Here is an 18663-nt window from a genome sequence, read left to right as displayed (position 1 = left end):
TGTTGGATACAAGAACCACAAACCTGAATGAGTCATGAAACATGCTCTTAAAATCCATTGCTTTTGATACTTAAACGCCTGCGAGATCCAAAACACAAAACAATCCATTGCCACAGCGTTAGAGTGACAGCTGCACACAGAGGTATCACATGAAGATACGTTAAGACGATCACAGCGCTGCACTTTGAGCAAAAAATATCTATGAAGACACCGGTGGGTTCTCCAGCTTCACTTAAATAGAGCGGTAGCCCCACCTGGTGGAAAAATATATTTCAGGTCGTCTACAAGCCCTTCCTACATCCTTGACTCCTTTCCTCGGCAAAAAAAAGGCGATGAGCTAGAACAGCGGGCATTCAACAAATGAGAAATCCTTAATTAAGAACAGTCATTTTAAAGTGATGTTAGTCGAAGTCAGAGTTGATCATCTTAAATAAATAAAACATCTTCATTAGATGTAAGCTGTATCAATTAGTTGTCTTTTTTTAAATACAATTATTAGATAATGCTTGTTTAATAGAGTATGGAAACATTTTAATAGGTTAATTATAAATTGAAATATTTGTGTTGATATCCGTTTTTAAAAAAAAATGAAACTATAACTTTTCATAATCATTCTGAAAGTGTGACATTAGAGGAAGCAACGAAAGGATGTGTGCCTACTTCTGCTTTTTGCACCACAAAAATGAAGAATGTGTAAAGCAATAAGCCACTTTGCTTCAGCCGGTGAGTACTTCTGATCACTAACTCATGGTTTCTTTATTTTTTGGGACAGCTGGTGTATATTGACCTCTGTCATGATTGTTGCAGGTAAAACTTCAAATAATGGAAAGCTGGAGCCTGATCATTCTGGTAATAACGCCAGGTGAGGAGATTTATTTTTTTAATCTAATAAACAGGATATGTGATGACTAAAATGGAACTGCAGCGCTAATTCTGGAAATACATTTTTCTTCATTTTCTGCATTTTTGTCCAAAGGTGTCTGGAGCGGAGACTGGAGTGTGACGTCTGAAAATCAGTGTGCTTTGAAAGGAACATCAGTGTTGATCAACTGCAAATATGACTACCCTGTAGGTCACTCTGTTACTTCTGTCAGCTGGTTTAAAAACTTGTATGCATCTGGCAGATGGGGACTTTTTCCTCTTGATAAACTTACTTCAAGTCTGGACCACTTTAAATATTTGGGAAACTTCCGCGGCGACTGCAGTCTGAAGGTCAATGATGTACAACACACTGATGAAGGAGCTTACTATTTTCGTTTTACCACAACATTCAACAGATGGATGAGCATAAAACCGATGTACTTGTCTGTGGGAGGTAACAACTAATTACGAGAACATTTCTGTTTCGATGAGTTTAGCAAACATTTATTGATTTATGTTTCTTTATCAGAGCTGACCACAGTCATCGAGCCGAGCACTGTGACAGAGGGAGGTCATGTCGCGCTGACCTGTATGTCAGGCTGTCCTGAGCCTAAAGACATTGTCTGGTTCAGAGATGGGCAACCTGTGTCAAATCCAGTCTTCCAGGCCAGGAGAGAGGATGCTGGGGACTACTATTGTGCAGTCCATGGACAGGAATCAGTCAGATCCGCACCTGTGGCTCTGAATGTTCAATGTGAGTAGAGGGTTAAGAAAGCATACCACAGAATTCAAGTTACAGGCCCCGCTCTATTCACGTGCTACATGAATATATGATTAACTTTATTATATATGACTGTGTTTTTCTTTCTGTCTCCTGTGAGGAAGACCAATTGTTACAGGAGTACACTTGAATCTCATCATAATATTTCAATAACTTTGATCATGTGAATTATTAGAATCATTTTTGGACAATTGTGTCCAGAAATTGGCTCAAGTTGTACTTTTACATATCCTCACTTGGACATCACAATATATCACCTTTACTCTGGGAAATTAGGTTAAAGGCTGCTTGAAGTTTGATCTAAGTGTGAAATAAGGTCAGATAAGGTTATGTTTTATCCAGCATGAGCACCATTGTTGTGGCCCATGCCGATGAGATAAGAGACAGCAGGATGACAGAGGAGTTTTTTTGTGGCTTGTAAAAATTAGTTTTAAAAACAGAAAAGGGGAAGTAAAATACTGAAATTTTCCTTCATTGTATTTTATTTTTGTTGCATGTATTGACACTTTTAATGACTCCATCATTACGATCAGGATTTATCGTCCATGTGGCTACACTTCCTTATCTCCTCTCAAGCAGACGCTCCCAGAGAAGTGACACTATCAGTGAGTCCATGGGGAGACATCCGCAGTGGAGGGACAGCGACTTTGACCTGCAGCAGCGATGCCAACCCTCCTGTGGCACACAGCGGATACAGCCTGTATAAGGATGGACAGCTTCTCAGTTCAGGGCAGAATTACATCATCTCTGACATCCTCCCCAGCGACAGAGGATGGTACTACTGCCAGGCATGGAATAACATCAGCTGGAGGGGCATCGACTTGATCAACTCGACAGAGGTTCACCTTGACGTTAGATGTGAGTGTGTCTGGTTACTTGGAAGCTATCTAGGAGGGCAATTAGACACATGGTCATGAGTACAGTGTCAGACATTTCAAAGGCAATCCTCAACTGACTGATATCACAACTTCCTGATGATTGCTACAGTCTGTCTGTTTGCTGTCACAATGTGTCAAAAAGTTCAGTCTGGAGGAAGTGATATTAAAATATCCATGCTGATGCATCATTTTTTAACTTTTTACAGTAAAGCACACATGTCGTCTAACTGGTTTCACCATCTACTTAAAAAGGAAATTTTCTAAGACCTGATTATTCACAAGTTAACAAGTTCTTTAGTGTTGTCCATAGGGAGAAGAGACTGATGAATGAAAGGACCAGAAACACATTTTTAAAAAATCTAATTGTTGCAGTCTAAGGTGACCCCCTTAGACTGTTTTTTAGTGTTTAGGTGGGTTTATGTGGGTCCTAAAAACTTTTATTTTAAACATTTATTTCCTAAATTGAGCTTCACGGAAAGAGTTAAATCTATAACAGTTTTTTAGGGCTCCATGGTCCAAATTAGTCCTACATGCCCACTTTAATTTAGAGATCACTTCTGGAAGACAAAGTCTGTCCTGTCCTAACAAATACGTGATGAAATTAGAGTTTAACTGATACTCTTAAGGTTTATTCATTCAAAGAATTTATCTTTAACAAGATTCCAACAAATGTAACATTTTCCACTGAAGTTAGGCATCAAAGTTAGATGCAAGATTACATGCAACCAAATTAATTAAAGTCAGCAGCTTTTGTGTGTGTGTGTGTGTGTGTGTGTGTGTGTGTGTGTGTCGGGGGGGGGGGGGGGGGGGGGGGTGTCATCCTTTTTTTTAATTTACATTTTGGATCTTAAAGCTATTGAGAAGTGTATCTCTTCTGTTTTTATTAGGAAGACAAGAGAGCACATTTAAATGTAATTATTTTAGTTGTAATGTGTCTCTTCAGATTTTAGCACTCAAAGAAGAAGAGGTTGTGAACAGCTGATCACTTATCACCATTTTTCCTGTCTTTTTATAACAAATCTGTTAACAATCGTGATGTTTGGGCTTTTTCAGACCCTCCAACGAACATTTCCATTTCAGTGGATCCACAGCTGTTTGATGAGGGCAGCAGTGTCAATCTGACCTGCAGCGGTGTGGCTAACCCCGCAGCAGACAGCTACATATGGTACAAAATGGTTGACTCTGACGCCACCAGCTCCATGCTGCAGGTGGGCTCAGGACAGCTGCTCTCCCTTCCCTCTGTGGAAGAGTCCCACAGTGGAGTGTACCTCTGCAAGGTCAGGAACAGTCTCGGGGAGAGCAACTCAACTCAGGTGCTGCTGTCCATGCAGAGAAAGCAGGATGGTAGGAGCCAATACTTACAGATGCTCGTTGTATCCTCAAAAGGCAATCTGTGCCAAATACCACAACCTCTTAATCTGATATGAAAAATAAATCTTAAGTTGCCTCAATTCCTTTATTGAAATTTATTGAGCTAATTGACTATATGTTATTTCCAAGCTGAGTGTGTGCTTTCCCCTCAGAAGGGCAGTCCCTCCCAGTCGTGGCTGGAATTGGAGTTTCTCTTCTTGTGACACTAGTGGTGGCGCTTCTTCTGTTCCGGTGAGTCAGTAAGAGATGGAGAGTGAGGCTTTAGTGAGGCTGACTCATGTCATTTTTTGCACTTAAACACTTACTTAAATGTGCATATTTCTTATGTCACTGTATTTTTTTTCACGTGTTGCAGAACTTTTAAAAACGTGTCTTACCTAATGCTGTAATGAGTGTTAACATGCACTGTGTGTGTCATCTGAATTTCCATTCTGCTGCTGCCATTTTTAACACATCAGTCACCGCAGCATATTTCTACACTGACAGTCGGTATCTTGGCATTTAGTAGGGAGGGGAGCATTCATTGCTAGGGTCCATATCAGCACAGAAGGTCACTACTATACATAAAACGACTTTCATGGATTCTTTATAGATTGTGTCTGTACATTTAGTTAGTTTTGATATATTAAGAAACTCCTAGAAGGCAGTATTTTAGCATGTAAGCTGCCTGTGTTTGCTAGTATTACATAACAGCTTCCCTTAAACATTAGGAAACGTGACTGAGCAACGTAGAACGTTCTGTTCTGGCTTGAGTTGGCACAACTTTTGACATATTTAACCCTTGATTTATTTATCTTTTTAAATTTTGTTGTCATGGCAGGAAGAAACAGAAGACTAGCGCAGACAAGAAAGTGAGTACATGCAAAAAAATCTTTAAATAAGCCATATCTGTCAGTTACACACAGGTTTGGGAAGTATCCCGCTGAAGAGCATGCACACACACACACACACACACACACACAGATAGCAGACCAAATATTCTAGTAGAGTGATGATTTGGATGTGTCCACTCTGGCAGAGAGTGTTTGACTCCAGGCTCATCAGAACAAGATCAAGATCATCAGCCGCCGAAGATCCACCTGACACCACTTATGCTAACATCCACCCGCTTCCATCCTCGACTCCCTCTGTCCCTCCTCAGGCCATTTCTACGGCTTCGCAGAGGAGCTCACACCGGGATGTAAGTAATGATCCACAGTCGTAACTGTTCAGCATCTCTACTAAACACAACACACTCATATTACATCAACTTCTTCTTTCTCTTAGGATACCACTTCTTATGAAGATGAGGTTACCTATTCCACAGTGACCATCAGGCCCAAAGACCCCAGTTTTCCACATCACCTGAACTCCAACAGACGGCCACAGCACTCCTGGTATGCTTCCTCTCCAAACTCTGACATGTTCACAGCACAGCATTGTAGGGTTTCCACACACGTCTCCAACTAAAGCAAAATAACTGAAATCATCACAGATAAAAAAATTAAGATTTATCTTTATAACAATGGCTAAAGCCTGCACATTTCTAGAAACGTTACTAAAGGAGACACAACCACACTCCATGATAACAAAACTGATCTTAAACTGCCTCAGTGTTGCTATCGGTGTGTCATCATAAAGGTTATCACAGAAGTGACACCTGACACAGCTTCAGACTGCGACCCAACCACATTGTTCATTCCACTGTTTTCTCCTCAGGTCCGAAGCAAGAGAAAACAACGACTCTGTGATCTACGCCTCTGTGTTTAAATCCAGCTGAGTCTCTGCATTTTGTCATGTGCCCTCTTCCTCTCAAGAAAATAAGCAAGTTTAAAGCTCAGTGTACCGTCATCTTAAGGCAAACCTGTTTTCAGGAGTGTTAAAACGTTTGAAAACTAAATGTTTTTTATTGAAATAATTTTAATTATTTATAGCAATCATGTTGTTGCACTGTTTATGTTGTAAAAACACAACTGATCAAATTAATAGCATGTGAAATTTAAAATATGTTTTAAAGGATGGCAGGGAGAAAAAATGACATTTCTGTCATTCCATCAGCTAAGAGGTAATGAGACTGGTTCAGCTTGTGAATTAATTTGTTAATGGGATTGATGAATGAACAATGAATATTGTTACAAGATGCCTGCGGCCAATTAAAGCTTTATTTCAATGCAACACTCAATGCAACAATTACATTTTACAATATTTATAGTATGCACATGATAAATCCTGTAAGTGTAAAACAATTTTATTCCACATGGTGGTCCGAAATAGTAACTATTAGACTGAACAGACTTGATTGAACTGCAGTACTTCCTGCTTGGTAAAATCTGTTTACAAGTCAATCTTACCACTGACGCCTACATCATAAAAAGATGTTGATGTTCTTGATGTAGAATATCGAATCATTTATTTGGGTCATGTATAAATTCAATTTTCAGCAGCCACTCTAATAAGTAAGAACAAAACCAAGATATACAGTAATGTGTGTGCATATATGTGTGTAGGAGGAATAAAACCAGTTAATGTGATGGGACACCTTTAGCATTTGAAAGTTGAAAGTCACAAGTAGAAGTATAAAAGTCTGCAACGTACATATTTAATAAGAACATGATTATAGTCGGTATTGCACTGTTGGCTCTTCAGATCAGCAAGTCTTTTAGACATGTGTAAAATGTCACAAATAAACATCTACATAAACAAGACACTGACTAATATTTACAAGGCAACAACAAAAAACTGATTGATTTTAACTGTAATCTGTATGATTTATTATTATTTTTATTATAAAAAAGTAAAGCTACTGCATATAAAAAGATATGGCGTGTATCACACACGTACAGGTTGAACTGTAAATGACTGTTATGAGTTTTAAGTTTAAAAAACAGAAACTCCAGGATTTCTCTACATGTTAATTAGCACTAATCTCTAGTTTTCTGTTAAGACCAAAGTACTTTAAGTATTTAGTACTAATTGATGATGCAGGGTGCACTCACTGTGGCTTGCTGAGTAGAAGGCTGCAGGAAGACCAACACTGAAGAAAGTGACTTGTGTGGGGCGAACAAATAAAATCTCCACATAAAGAAGAATTTCATAAAATGAGGCTTGAAATTACATCATGAATTCTTCAAACAGACCTTATAAGTACGCAATTAACTGATGTTGTATTTATAGGTTTACTTCTGGTAACTTTTTTTTTTCCACAGAAATGCAAAGAAAATGGTGTCAGAAAAATAATGTAGTTTACAAACTGTAGTGGTTCTGATTACTGCAGTGAATCAGTAAGCTCATCACTTGAGATCCTCATGTCTGGGCTCTGTCTGTGTATCCCTGCAAAGACATAAGCCTCTGTTAACATTTGATAATATGTACGGTATGAAGGTGTGACTGTGTCACACCTTCATGTGTGTCCAGACTTTTCACTCTACAGTAAAGGCTCAGAGAGTTGTTAAAATCCTCAGAAAAATGCTTCAGTGAGAATGGAAGGCTTGACGAGAGGGGAACATCACAGCCTTGTTTCCCCCTGTCGTAGCACCTATGTAGTCACAGTATCACTTATGGGGACTGTCCATTTTGTCATCCAAGAGTGGAAAAAGCAGAAACATGAAAGCAGGAATCTCATGTCCGTGCCATTTTATGAACACCGGGTGAGTTTTGATAGTTCTGAGGAAAAACAAAAGCAGAATTGAACATGTTATAACAGGATGAAATTCTTAATTGTATCATTCTATTCATCTTAAAACATCAATATTCAGCAACCCATCCAAAACATTAACTTCAGGTCTTCTCATCAATTTCATGGGCACAGGTATATAACCAAGCACTAAGACATGCAGACTGCTTCGACAAACATTTGTGACAAAATGAGTCGCTCTCAGGTCTCAATGTAACACTAAATATTCCACAGTTAACTGTTAGTGGTATTATAACAAAGTATCCCTGATTGGGAAACAACTGCAACTCGGTTCGGTGAAGGGGGGATTATGGTGTTGGGTTGTTTTTCAGGAATTGGGCTCAGCCCCTTAGTTCCAGTGAAAGGAAACCTTAAAGCTTCAACATAAAGAGACATTTTATAATGGACTGCATTTATATAGCGCTTTTCTAGGCACCCAAAGCGCTTTACATTCCACTATTCATTCACACACACTGGTGCAGGCAAACTACAGTTGTAGCCACAGCTGCCCTGGGACAGACTGACAGAAGCACATCGTGCCAACACCAGTACGGTAAAGTGTCTTGCCCAAGGACACAACGATCAGGACAGAGAGAGCTGGGGGATTGAACCAGCAACCTTCCGGTTACAGATGAGCTTCCCAACCCCCTGAACCACGGTCGCCCCGTGGCATTTTAGACAATTTTATGCTCCCAACATTGTGGAAACAGTTTGAGGATGATCCCTTCCTGTTTCAACATGACTATACACAAAGCAAGGTCCATAAAGACATGGATGAACGAGTTAAATGTGGAACGCTGACCTCCACAACGTCCTGACCTTAATCTTACAAAACACCTCTGGCATGAATTGCTGCAGAGACTGCGAGCCAGGCCTTCTCATCCAACATCAGTGTCTGACCTCACAAATTGTGCAGGCTCATCAGGCCAGGCAGTGTTTTTCCAGTCTTCTGATGTCAAGTTTTGACGAGCCTGTGTAGTCTAATTTTTCCATTCTTTGCTGGCAGGAGTGACACCATCACTCCTGTGGCACTGGTGTCAAGCCAGCCTCCAATTCGAGACTTGCAGTCAAGCCAGCCTCCAGTTTGTTTTACGTTCCCTGTGTATTCAAAGTATTACGGGAATGGATGTGGAAACCGGATTTCAAAATAAAAGCCAACTTCGAGTGAATTAACAGATATGTTAAGAACATAATAACATATAATTTAGGCTTTTTTTTTTTTACAAACTCTAATGTTAGATCTATATGACACAGCCTTGTACCCTAATTGTGCCCTGTCACTATCAAGGCCATCTTATTTTGGATTTCAAAGTAAAAGCCCTGTGAATCTTCATTTTTGAACTACTCTTTCAATGACTTAATAATGCTCTTAAAAGCAAAAGTCGTATTTCCAAATACTATTTGAACTTTATATCAACACTTTCCAACCACAGTCTTTTTACAGTGATACCATATCAATATCAAGTCAGTCTGATTTTGCCTTTCATAGTAATGGCCCTTTGAAATTGTCCATAATTGACTTAATCTTCTAACGATTCAAAATGCTCTAAAATGAAAAATTCTTGTTTCCACAGGGTAATTCCACCTTAGATCAACAGTATACAGCCCCACAGTGATACCATATCAATATCAAGTCATTCTGATTATGCCTTCCAAAATAAAAGCCTTTTTTAAATTGTCCATAATTGACCTAACTTTCAGTGATTTCAAAATGTTTTAAAATGGAAATTTCCTGTTTCCACAGGGTAATTCCACTCCAGATCAACAGTATACAACCTCACGATGTTACCATATCAATATCAAGACATTCTGATATTGCTTTAAAAAATAAAAGCATTTTCAAACTGCCCATATCTGAGTTGCTCCTGGAACAATTTCAAAATGCTCTAAAATGGCACATTCCTGTTTCCACAGGGTAATTCCACTTTAGATCAACAGTATACAGCCCCACAGTGATACCATATCAATATCAAGTCATTCTGATTTTGCTCTCAAAAATAAAAGCCTTTTCAAATTGTCCATAATTGACCTAACTTTCAGTGATTTCAAAATGCTCTAAAAAGGAAAATTCCTGTTTCCACAGGGTAATTCCACCTTAGATCAACAGTATACAGCCCCACAGTGATACCATATCAATATCAAGTCATTCTGATTATGCCTTCCAAAATAAAAGACTTTTTAAATTGTCCATAATTGACCTAACTTTCAGTGATTTCAAAATGCTCTAAAATGGAAATTTCCTGTTTCCACAGGGTAATTCCACTTTAGATCAACAGTATACAGCCCCACAGTGATACCATATCAATGTCAAGTCATTCTGATTTTGCCTTCCAAAGTAAAAGCCTTTTCAAATTGTCCACAATTGACCTAACTTTCAGTGATTTCAAAATGCTCTAAAATGGAAATTTCCTGTTTCCACAGGGTAATTCCACCTTAGATCAACAGTATACAGCCCCACAGTGATACCATATTAATATCAAGTCATTCTGATTATGCCTTCCAAAATAAATGCCCTTTCAAATTGAGCATATACGACCTACTCTTTTAAAGATTTCAAAATGCTCTAAAAGTGAAAATTGCTGTTTCCACAGGATAATTTCACTTTAGGTCAACAGTATACAACCTCACGATGTTACCACATCAATATCAAGTCATTCTGATTTTGCTTTCAAAAATAAAAGCATTTTCAAAATGCCCATATCTGACTTGATCCTGGAACAATTTCAAAATGCTCTAAAATGGAAAATTCCTGTTTCCACAGGGTAATTCCACCTTAGATCAACAGTATACAGCCCCACAGTGATACCATATCAATATCAAGTCATTCTGATTATGCCTTCCAAAGTAAAAGCCTTTTCAAATTGTCCACAATTGACCTAACTTTCAGTGATTTCAAAATGCTCTAAAATGGAAATTTCGTGTTTCCACAGGATAATTCTACTCCAGATCAACAGTATACAGCCCCACAGTGATACCATATTAATATCAAGTCATTCTGATTTTGCCTTCCAAAATAAAAGACTTTTCAAATTGCCAAGATACGACCTACTCTTTTAAAGATTTCAAAATGCTCTAAAAGTGAAAATTGCTGTTTCCACAGGATAATTTCACTTTAGGTCAACAGTATACAACCTCACGATGTTACCATATCAATTTCAAGTAATTCTGATTATGCCTTCCAAAATAATGGCCTGTTGAAAATGCCCATAATTTACCTAACTTTCAGTGATTTCAGAATGCTCTAAAAAGGAAGATTTCAGTTTCCACAGGGTAATTCCACTTTAGATCAACAGTATACAACCTCACGATGTTACCATGTCAATTTCAAGTCAGTCTGATTTTGCTTTTCAAAATAAAAGCTTTTTCAATTTGCCCATATATGACTTACTCTTGGAGCGAATTCAAAATGCTCTAAGATGGAAAATTGCTGTTTCCACAGCATAATTCCACTTTAGATCAATAGTATCCAACCCCACAGTGATACCATATCAATATCAAATCAGTCTGATGTTGCCTTCCAAAATAAAAGACTTTTCAAATTGCCGATATACGACCTACTCTTTTAAAGAATTCAGAACGCTCTAAAAATGAAACTTGCTCTTTCCACAGGATGAATCCATGTTAGATCAAAAGTGTACATCCACACCATGGTACTACTTCAATTTCAAGTCATTCTGATTTTGCCTTCCAAAATAATGGCCTGTTGAAAATGCCAATAACTTACCTAACTTTCAGTGATTTCGGAATGCTCTAAAAAGGAAATTTTCTGTTTCCACAGAATAATTTCACTTTAAATCAACAGTATACAACCCCACAGAGATACGATGTTAAGATCAAGTCACTCTGATTTTGCCTTCCAAAATAAAAGTATTTTCAAATTGCCCGTAGACGACCTACTCGTTTAACGATTTCAAAATGCTCTTAAATTGAAAGATGCTGTTTCCACAGGATAATTCCACTTTAGATCAACAGTATCCAACCCGACAGTAAAACCATGTAAATTTCATGTTGGTCTGATTTCGCCTTTCAAATTAATGGCCCGTCGAATTTGTCCATATGTGATATACTCTTTCAATTATTTCAGAATGTTTTAAAAATGAAAATTGCTGTTTCAACACATATTGGGTTTTCATTTTGAAAAGCAAAATCAGACTCAATTGATTATGACAGAATTGAATCATAAAGATGATGTAAAAGGAAGCTGAAATTGCCACTAGGTTGTAATTGATAGTACGTTTATATTTTAAGTCTGTGGAAAGATGTCATGGTTGGTTTGCAAGCTGTTTTGTAATTTCTTTATTTAGAATGACATCTTTCCACAGACTTAAAATATAAACGTACTATCAATTACAACCTAGTGGCAATTTCAGCTTCCTTTTACATCATCTTTATGATTCAATTCTGTCATAATCAATTGAGTCTGATTTTGCTTTTCAAAATGAAAACCCAATATGTGTTGAAACAGCAATTTTCATTTTTAAAACATTCTGAAATAATTGAAAGAGTATATCACATATGGACAAATTCGACAGGCCATTAATTTGAAAGGCGAAATCAGACCAACATGAAATTTACATGGTTTTACTGTCGGGTTGGATACTGTTGATCTAAAGTGGAATTATCCTGTGGAAACAGCATCTTTCAATTTAAGAGCATTTTGAAATCGTTAAACGAGTAGGTCGTCTACGGGCAATTTGAAAATACTTTTATTTTGGAAGGCAAAATCAGAGTGACTTGATCTTAACATCGTATCTCTGTGGGGTTGTATACTGTTGATTTAAAGTGAAATTATTCTGTGGAAACAGAAAATTTCCTTTTTAGAGCATTCCGAAATCACTGAAAGTTAGGTAAGTTATTGGCATTTTCAACAGGCCATTATTTTGGAAGGCAAAATCAGAATGACTTGAAATTGAAGTAGTACCATGGTGTGGATGTACACTTTTGATCTAACATGGATTCATCCTGTGGAAAGAGCAAGTTTCATTTTTAGAGCGTTCTGAATTCTTTAAAAGAGTAGGTCGTATATCGGCAATTTGAAAAGTCTTTTATTTTGGAAGGCAACATCAGACTGATTTGATATTGATATGGTATCACTGTGGGGTTGGATACTATTGATCTAAAGTGGAATTATGCTGTGGAAACAGCAATTTTCCATCTTAGAGCATTTTGAATTCGCTCCAAGAGTAAGTCATATATGGGCAAATTGAAAAAGCTTTTATTTTGAAAAGCAAAATCAGACTGACTTGAAATTGACATGGTAACATCGTGAGGTTGTATACTGTTGATCTAAAGTGGAATTACCCTGTGGAAACTGAAATCTTCCTTTTTAGAGCATTCTGAAATCACTGAAAGTTAGGTAAATTATGGGCATTTTCAACAGGCCATTATTTTGGAAGGCATAATCAGAATTACTTGAAATTGATATGGTAACATCGTGAGGTTGTATACTGTTGACCTAAAGTGAAATTATCCTGTGGAAACAGCAATTTTCACTTTTAGAGCATTTTGAAATCTTTAAAAGAGTAGGTCGTATCTTGGCAATTTGAAAAGTCTTTTATTTTGGAAGGCAAAATCAGAATGACTTGATATTAATATGGTATCACTGTGGGGCTGTATACTGTTGATCTGGAGTAGAATTATCCTGTGGAAACACGAAATTTCCATTTTAGAGCATTTTGAAATCACTGAAAGTTAGGTCAATTGTGGACAATTTGAAAAGGCTTTTACTTTGGAAGGCATAATCAGAATGACTTGATATTGATATGGTATCACTGTGGGGCTGTATACTGTTGATCTAAGGTGGAATTACCCTGTGGAAACAGGAATTTTCCATTTTAGAGCATTTTGAAATTGTTCCAGGATCAAGTCAGATATGGGCATTTTGAAAATGCTTTTATTTTTGAAAGCAAAATCAGAATGACTTGATATTGATGTGGTAACATCGTGAGGTTGTATACTGTTGACCTAAAGTGAAATTATCCTGTGGAAACAGCAATTTTCACTTTTAGAGCATTTTGAAATCTTTAAAAGAGTAGGTCGTATATGCTCAATTTGAAAGGACATTTATTTTGGAAGGCATAATCAGAATGACTTGATATTAATATGGTATCACTGTGGGGCTGTATACTGTTGATCTAAGGTGGAATTACCCTGTGGAAACAGGAAATTTCCATTTTAGAGCATTTTGAAATCACTGAAAGTTAGGTCAATTGTGGACAATTTGAAAAGGCTTTTACTTTGGAAGGCAAAATCAGAATGACTTGACATTGATATGGTATCACTGTGGGGCTGTATACTGTTGATCTAAAGTGGAATTACCCTGTGGAAACAGGAAATTTCCATTTTAGAGCATTTTGAAATCACTGAAAGTTAGGTCAATTATGGACAATTTAAAAAGTCTTTTATTTTGGAAGGCATAATCAGAATGACTTGATATTGATATGGTATCACTGTGGGGCTGTATACTGTTGATCTAAGGTGGAATTACCCTGTGGAAACAGGAATTTTCCTTTTTAGAGCATTTTGAAATCACTGAAAGTTAGGTCAATTATGGACAATTTGAAAAGGCTTTTATTTTTGAGAGCAAAATCAGAATGACTTGATATTGATATGGTATCACTGTGGGGCTGTATACTGTTGATCTAAAGTGGAATTACCCTGTGGAAACAGGAATGTGCCATTTTAGAGCATTTTGAAATTGTTCCAGGAGCAACTCAGATATGGGCAGTTTGAAAATGCTTTTATTTTTTAAAGCAATATCAGAATGTCTTGATATTGATATGGTAACATCGTGAGGTTGTATACTGTTGATCTGGAGTGGAATTACCCTGTGGAAACAGGAAATTTCCATTTTAAAACATTTTGAAATCACTGAAAGTTAGGTCAATTATGGACAATTTAAAAAGGCTTTTATTTTGGAAGGCATAATCAGAATGACTTGATATTGATATGGTATCACTGTGGGGCTGTATACTGTTGATCTAAGGTGGAATTACCCTGTGGAAACAAGAATTTTTCATTTTAGAGCATTTTGAATCGTTAGAAGATTAAGTCAATTATGGACAATTTCAAAGGGCCATTACTATGAAAGGCAAAATCAGACTGACTTGATATTGATATGGTATCACTGTAAAAAGACTGTGGTTGGAAAGTGTTGATATAAAGTTCAAATAGTATTTGGAAATACGACTTTTGCTTTTAAGAGCATTATTAAGTCATTGAAAGAGTAGTTCAAAAATGAAGATTCACAGGGCTTTTACTTTGAAATCCAAAATAAGATGGCCTTGATAGTGACAGGGCACAATTAGGGTACAAGGCTGTGTCATATAGATCTAACATTAGAGTTTGTAAAAAAAAAAAAAAAGCCTAAATTATATGTTATTATGTTCTTAACATATCTGTTAATTCACTTGAAGTTGGCTTTTATTTTGAAATCCGGTTTCCACATCCATTCCCGTAATACTTTGAATACACAGGGAACGTAAAACAAACTGGAGGCTGGCTTGACTGCAAGTCTCGAATTGGAGGCTGGCTTGACACAAGTCCTGTACTGTGGCTGGTGTGCATTCAGAGATCTGCATACCTCTGTTTTAACAGGCCGTTGCCTTCCTATCAGTTTCTCCATTCTGATGTTTTCTTGAACTTCAGCAGGTTATGTTGCCCAACATATGTAAACACCACCATTGTGTTTCTGTTATTATTAGAAGATAATAAAATTCAAGTAATACAGTAAAACGCTAATAAGAACATCACCACATGAAAGTGGGGGTTTTGAAGTAAGCAGCACAGTGAATTGCAGCAGAGGTGCAGGTAGAGATCAGGAATTTGTAGGCAGCACATAAAATCAGGAACTGCTGGGAATCTATGTTGAACTTGAATTTCAGCTAGTTTTGCATGTCAGAGAAGCCTGGCACCACCCAGGTAAGGTGGAGGCTTTCACACGCAAATGAAAATGCTGTAAGTTATAAAAATGCAAATGAGGTTGGGGGCGGGGGGCGCCACACCGGCCGGGAGTACCTGTGACCTTAGCCTCGCATATAATTGGATGAGGTTTCCATGTGACCAGGATCTTGCAGGTGATTGGAGGAACCTCGCGAAGAGCGTCTCTTATTACCATATGAGCATGTTACTCTCCGCTTGGTGAGAAGTTGTCAGGCTGGGTAGATTTAGGACACCGTGTGTTGGCGGCTTGGATTTTCCGTGCAATGCCGGGAACTCCCCGCACAGACTGGCTGCTCCGGACAGCAGAGACCACAAACTGCTCACTGCTGTGAGAGGGCTGTCTCGTCAGCTGACTCGGTTTGCTGCTGATGTGAATGACCAACTAACAGCGGTAAACGCAAAGCTGCACTCCATAGACGAGAGGATGACCGCTTTAGAAGAAGTAGTGAACTCCCGCGCTTGTGTGGAGGAGAAGAGGAAAAGACGGGCGCACAATCCCAAGATTGCGGTATGTATGTGTGCATGTATGCGGCGTGTGCGTTAAGGAGGCAGAGGAGAGCCGCACAAACACCCCGAGCAGGAGAGGCAGAGAGAAGCCACCGCTAACTGCTAAGCTCTAAACGACTAGCACATCTGACGAGCTGGGAACAGCTGGATGAGAGAGTTTGTTCATAAAGTCAATTATGGTGTTTTATTTTGTAGGAGGCGGTGCGTCGTTTTCATAACGCCAAGGGAAATCGCAAGCGCTATAATCCCGAAGAAGGGTGAGATATTATGTCGTGTAAGTTGTACAGGCTGTATAATACATATATACATATATATCGCAATGTGATCGCTGACGTGTAAACATCTGGATTTCGTAGACTGAGCTCGCCTCACAATGAGGCAGTCACGTCTCATTTGGTCCAAGCTCTGGCTGAAAGTCCGGATTTGCACAACCTGGCTAGAGATGCCATTCTATGTAAGCACTGTTTGTGCTTTACTCTTTTACTGTAGCTTTGTCTGTTTCCAGGTTTGTGACATGCTCTCTTAATGGTTCCAGCTGCCTGTAAAACATACTATGAGACCATACGCAGGAATTTCCGCTACAGCCAGCCGGACCTTGCAGCCCAGGCTGAAGCAATGAAGACTGCAGCCCGCAGCCGTCAGAGAAGGAAAAGGGTAAAGTTATCTGATGTGATTTAAACTCACTGACAGTACTGCTGCACTGTTTTTCAGTCACATTAGTGCACAAACTGTCACCACACAGAGGTTGCACATCCACAACTGTATGTACTGCTTCTGCTTACAGCTGCTGGAAGCCAGGCAGGGAGTCCTCAGTGCAGATGAACTGGACTTCTGGAGGGGTGTAACAATTGATATGATGTCCGAGGAGGAGGATGGTGCTGTTGAAGGGGTGGCTGGGTGGATTGTTAGGCCTCCTTCCTTTCGAAGCAAAGAACTCACCGATCTGTGTGCGACTCTTCAGGCTAGATTGGAAGCTAATCCAAAATACACATCTACACATCACAGACGTCTGCATATTGGACCGGATTCAGACAGAAATCCTCCAAACGCATACAATCCAGATGCAGCAAAGAAACATTTCAAAGAGCATCTTATCCCCCAGGTTGGGTGATGGTTTTATTAACAACTGCATAGCACTCAAGCTTCCTTATAAGAATATAGATGAAAAAGATTATAATCCAGTTTGTGTCTTGGTGTGTTTTTTATAGAGAGCTATGAATCATCACAACTTTGAGAACGACTGCACTAGTTACAAAACTGAAGAACTGTAAGTTTAAAAACAAAAGCATGAGACACATTTTTCTGTTTAAATACCTGCTGTATGTTTTATGATGTATTTGCTTTGTGTTTTGACAGACTGAGCTCGCCCGATGACACAGACTTGCCTCCTTTGGACGACGCTCTAGCTGAAAGTCCAGAACATCACCGCGTGGATAATGAGATCCTCCGTGTGACTGTGGCCTAATGAAATGAATTAAATCTCTGACTGAATGTCACCTCAAGTCAATCTCCACACTACCACTGACCTGTATACATGGGGGGGGGGACTAGAACGGCAGAGCTGAAATTAAAAGGAAATGCTCTTTTGAACTGGTCCTGAGCCTCTCTATCACAGTATGACATGAAGCCGATGTACAACAGTCCATTCTTTCCTTTTAGTGTCTCAATTTTTCCTCTCAGGAGATCATGAAGCCTCTGAGATACAGCAGTTGTTTTATTTTTTTATCACACAATTATCCATCCATTTTCTTAATCATTGTCACAGTTGACATAGGATGACAAGCAAATCCATTACAAAGCTGCAGGAAATCACTCTCTTATCCAAACCTGCTGCCAGTTTGAAATTAACCCGACAAATATATTGTTGGGTTCTGGAAAATCGTGAAGAAGAAGCAACCAGCAGGATTTAACCAAGAACTTTGTGGCAATGTTCAGGCATCAACATGGTTCAATGGTGGTCACATCCTAGAGACCGCTGTGAGGACTGCTGTCTACATGTTGTAGCTGATTATGGTCATACATGACTGGCCTGTGGACTACTCTTGTTAGTGCTGTTATTGGTCGTTGCCAGCAGCAGAGAAGAGCAAAGTTAAAACACAGAAAGAGCAGAAGTGAAATAGTGTCCATTGTGTCTGTTCTTTTCATGCTTTATGTTTTTGATATGTCTCTCGCGCTTCTCTCGTTTGTGGTGAACACCACTGTTCCAGCCCACTTTTCAACCAGTTAATGTTCAACCACATTGAGGGTCCATGGAGGACGGCACATATTCATGTTTGCAATAGTTGCATACCCCTTTCCCTAGTCAAATACCTAAAAGCAATACCATAAAACAGGTTTTTAACTGCTGCACCACTGTGCCACTCCATGAAACACTTTGTGAGATAAAGTGAGTGTTGTTTTAAGTTTTATGCTTGCCTATTTATTCAAGCTGACTTTGCTCTTTATTGTGTTTTTGCGTGTGTGTGTTTGTGTGTGTATGAGATCATGTTGATGGTGCTATAAAAATCTACTTTATTATTACTAACTGATCCAGTAGTTTCAGCTGTATTTGCATATTTGCACTTTCTGCTCACAGGAAACATAAATATATAGTCTTGGGTGTAACTGCAGATTTACAGGCCTGAGGATGTCAGAAGTAAACCCACCAGTTCGTAGGTCTGGGAACATTATTG

General features: G+C 38.6%; 3 protein-coding genes across 5 annotated transcripts in view; 2 read left to right on the top strand and 1 right to left on the bottom strand.

Moving 5' to 3' along the window:
* The first annotated feature begins 644 nt into the window (after positions 1-644).
* LOC146563718 (B-cell receptor CD22-like) lies at positions 645-6116 on the top strand. 2 transcript variants are annotated; one of them, XM_085290967.1, is made up of 11 exons: positions 645-723; positions 808-862; positions 977-1315; positions 1391-1615; positions 2222-2500; positions 3574-3864; positions 4047-4122; positions 4712-4742; positions 4910-5071; positions 5158-5267; positions 5590-6116. In XM_085290967.1, exons 2-11 carry the CDS (start codon positions 823-825, stop codon positions 5648-5650), a joined length of 1614 nt encoding a protein of 537 aa, XP_085147093.1. In that variant the 5' UTR covers positions 645-723; positions 808-822; the 3' UTR covers positions 5651-6116. The 2 variants fall into 2 exon arrangements, with proteins under 2 accessions (XP_085147093.1, XP_085147092.1); XM_085290966.1 differs by having other exon boundaries at positions 646-723; positions 4044-4122.
* Positions 6019-18663, bottom strand: part of hpn (hepsin) — a 28624-nt gene continuing 15979 nt past the window's right edge. Inside the window, exon 13 of the mRNA XM_085290968.1 lies at positions 6019-7533. Within this exon, the coding sequence (XP_085147094.1) occupies positions 7489-7533 (45 nt within the window). The 3' untranslated portion in view covers positions 6019-7488. The remainder of the gene's footprint in view (positions 7534-18663) is intronic.
* LOC146563717 (uncharacterized protein C14orf93-like) lies at positions 15687-17581 on the top strand. 2 transcript variants are annotated; one of them, XM_085290965.1, is made up of 7 exons: positions 15687-15992; positions 16187-16248; positions 16348-16445; positions 16527-16645; positions 16776-17093; positions 17200-17258; positions 17348-17581. In XM_085290965.1, exons 1-7 carry the CDS (start codon positions 15909-15911, stop codon positions 17454-17456), a joined length of 849 nt encoding a protein of 282 aa, XP_085147091.1. In that variant the 5' UTR covers positions 15687-15908; the 3' UTR covers positions 17457-17581. The 2 variants fall into 2 exon arrangements, with proteins under 2 accessions (XP_085147091.1, XP_085147090.1); XM_085290964.1 differs by having other exon boundaries at positions 15784-15992; positions 17174-17258; positions 17348-17377.

The sequence above is a fragment of the Mchenga conophoros genome, linkage group LG11, assembly GCF_057382185.1.
Source record: "Mchenga conophoros isolate Kocher_MC1m ecotype Shallow Benthic linkage group LG11, M_conophoros_male_GT1.1, whole genome shotgun sequence".
Classification (NCBI taxonomy): domain Eukaryota; kingdom Metazoa; phylum Chordata; class Actinopteri; order Cichliformes; family Cichlidae; genus Mchenga; species Mchenga conophoros.
This window is presented reverse-complemented; position numbering and strand designations above follow the sequence as displayed.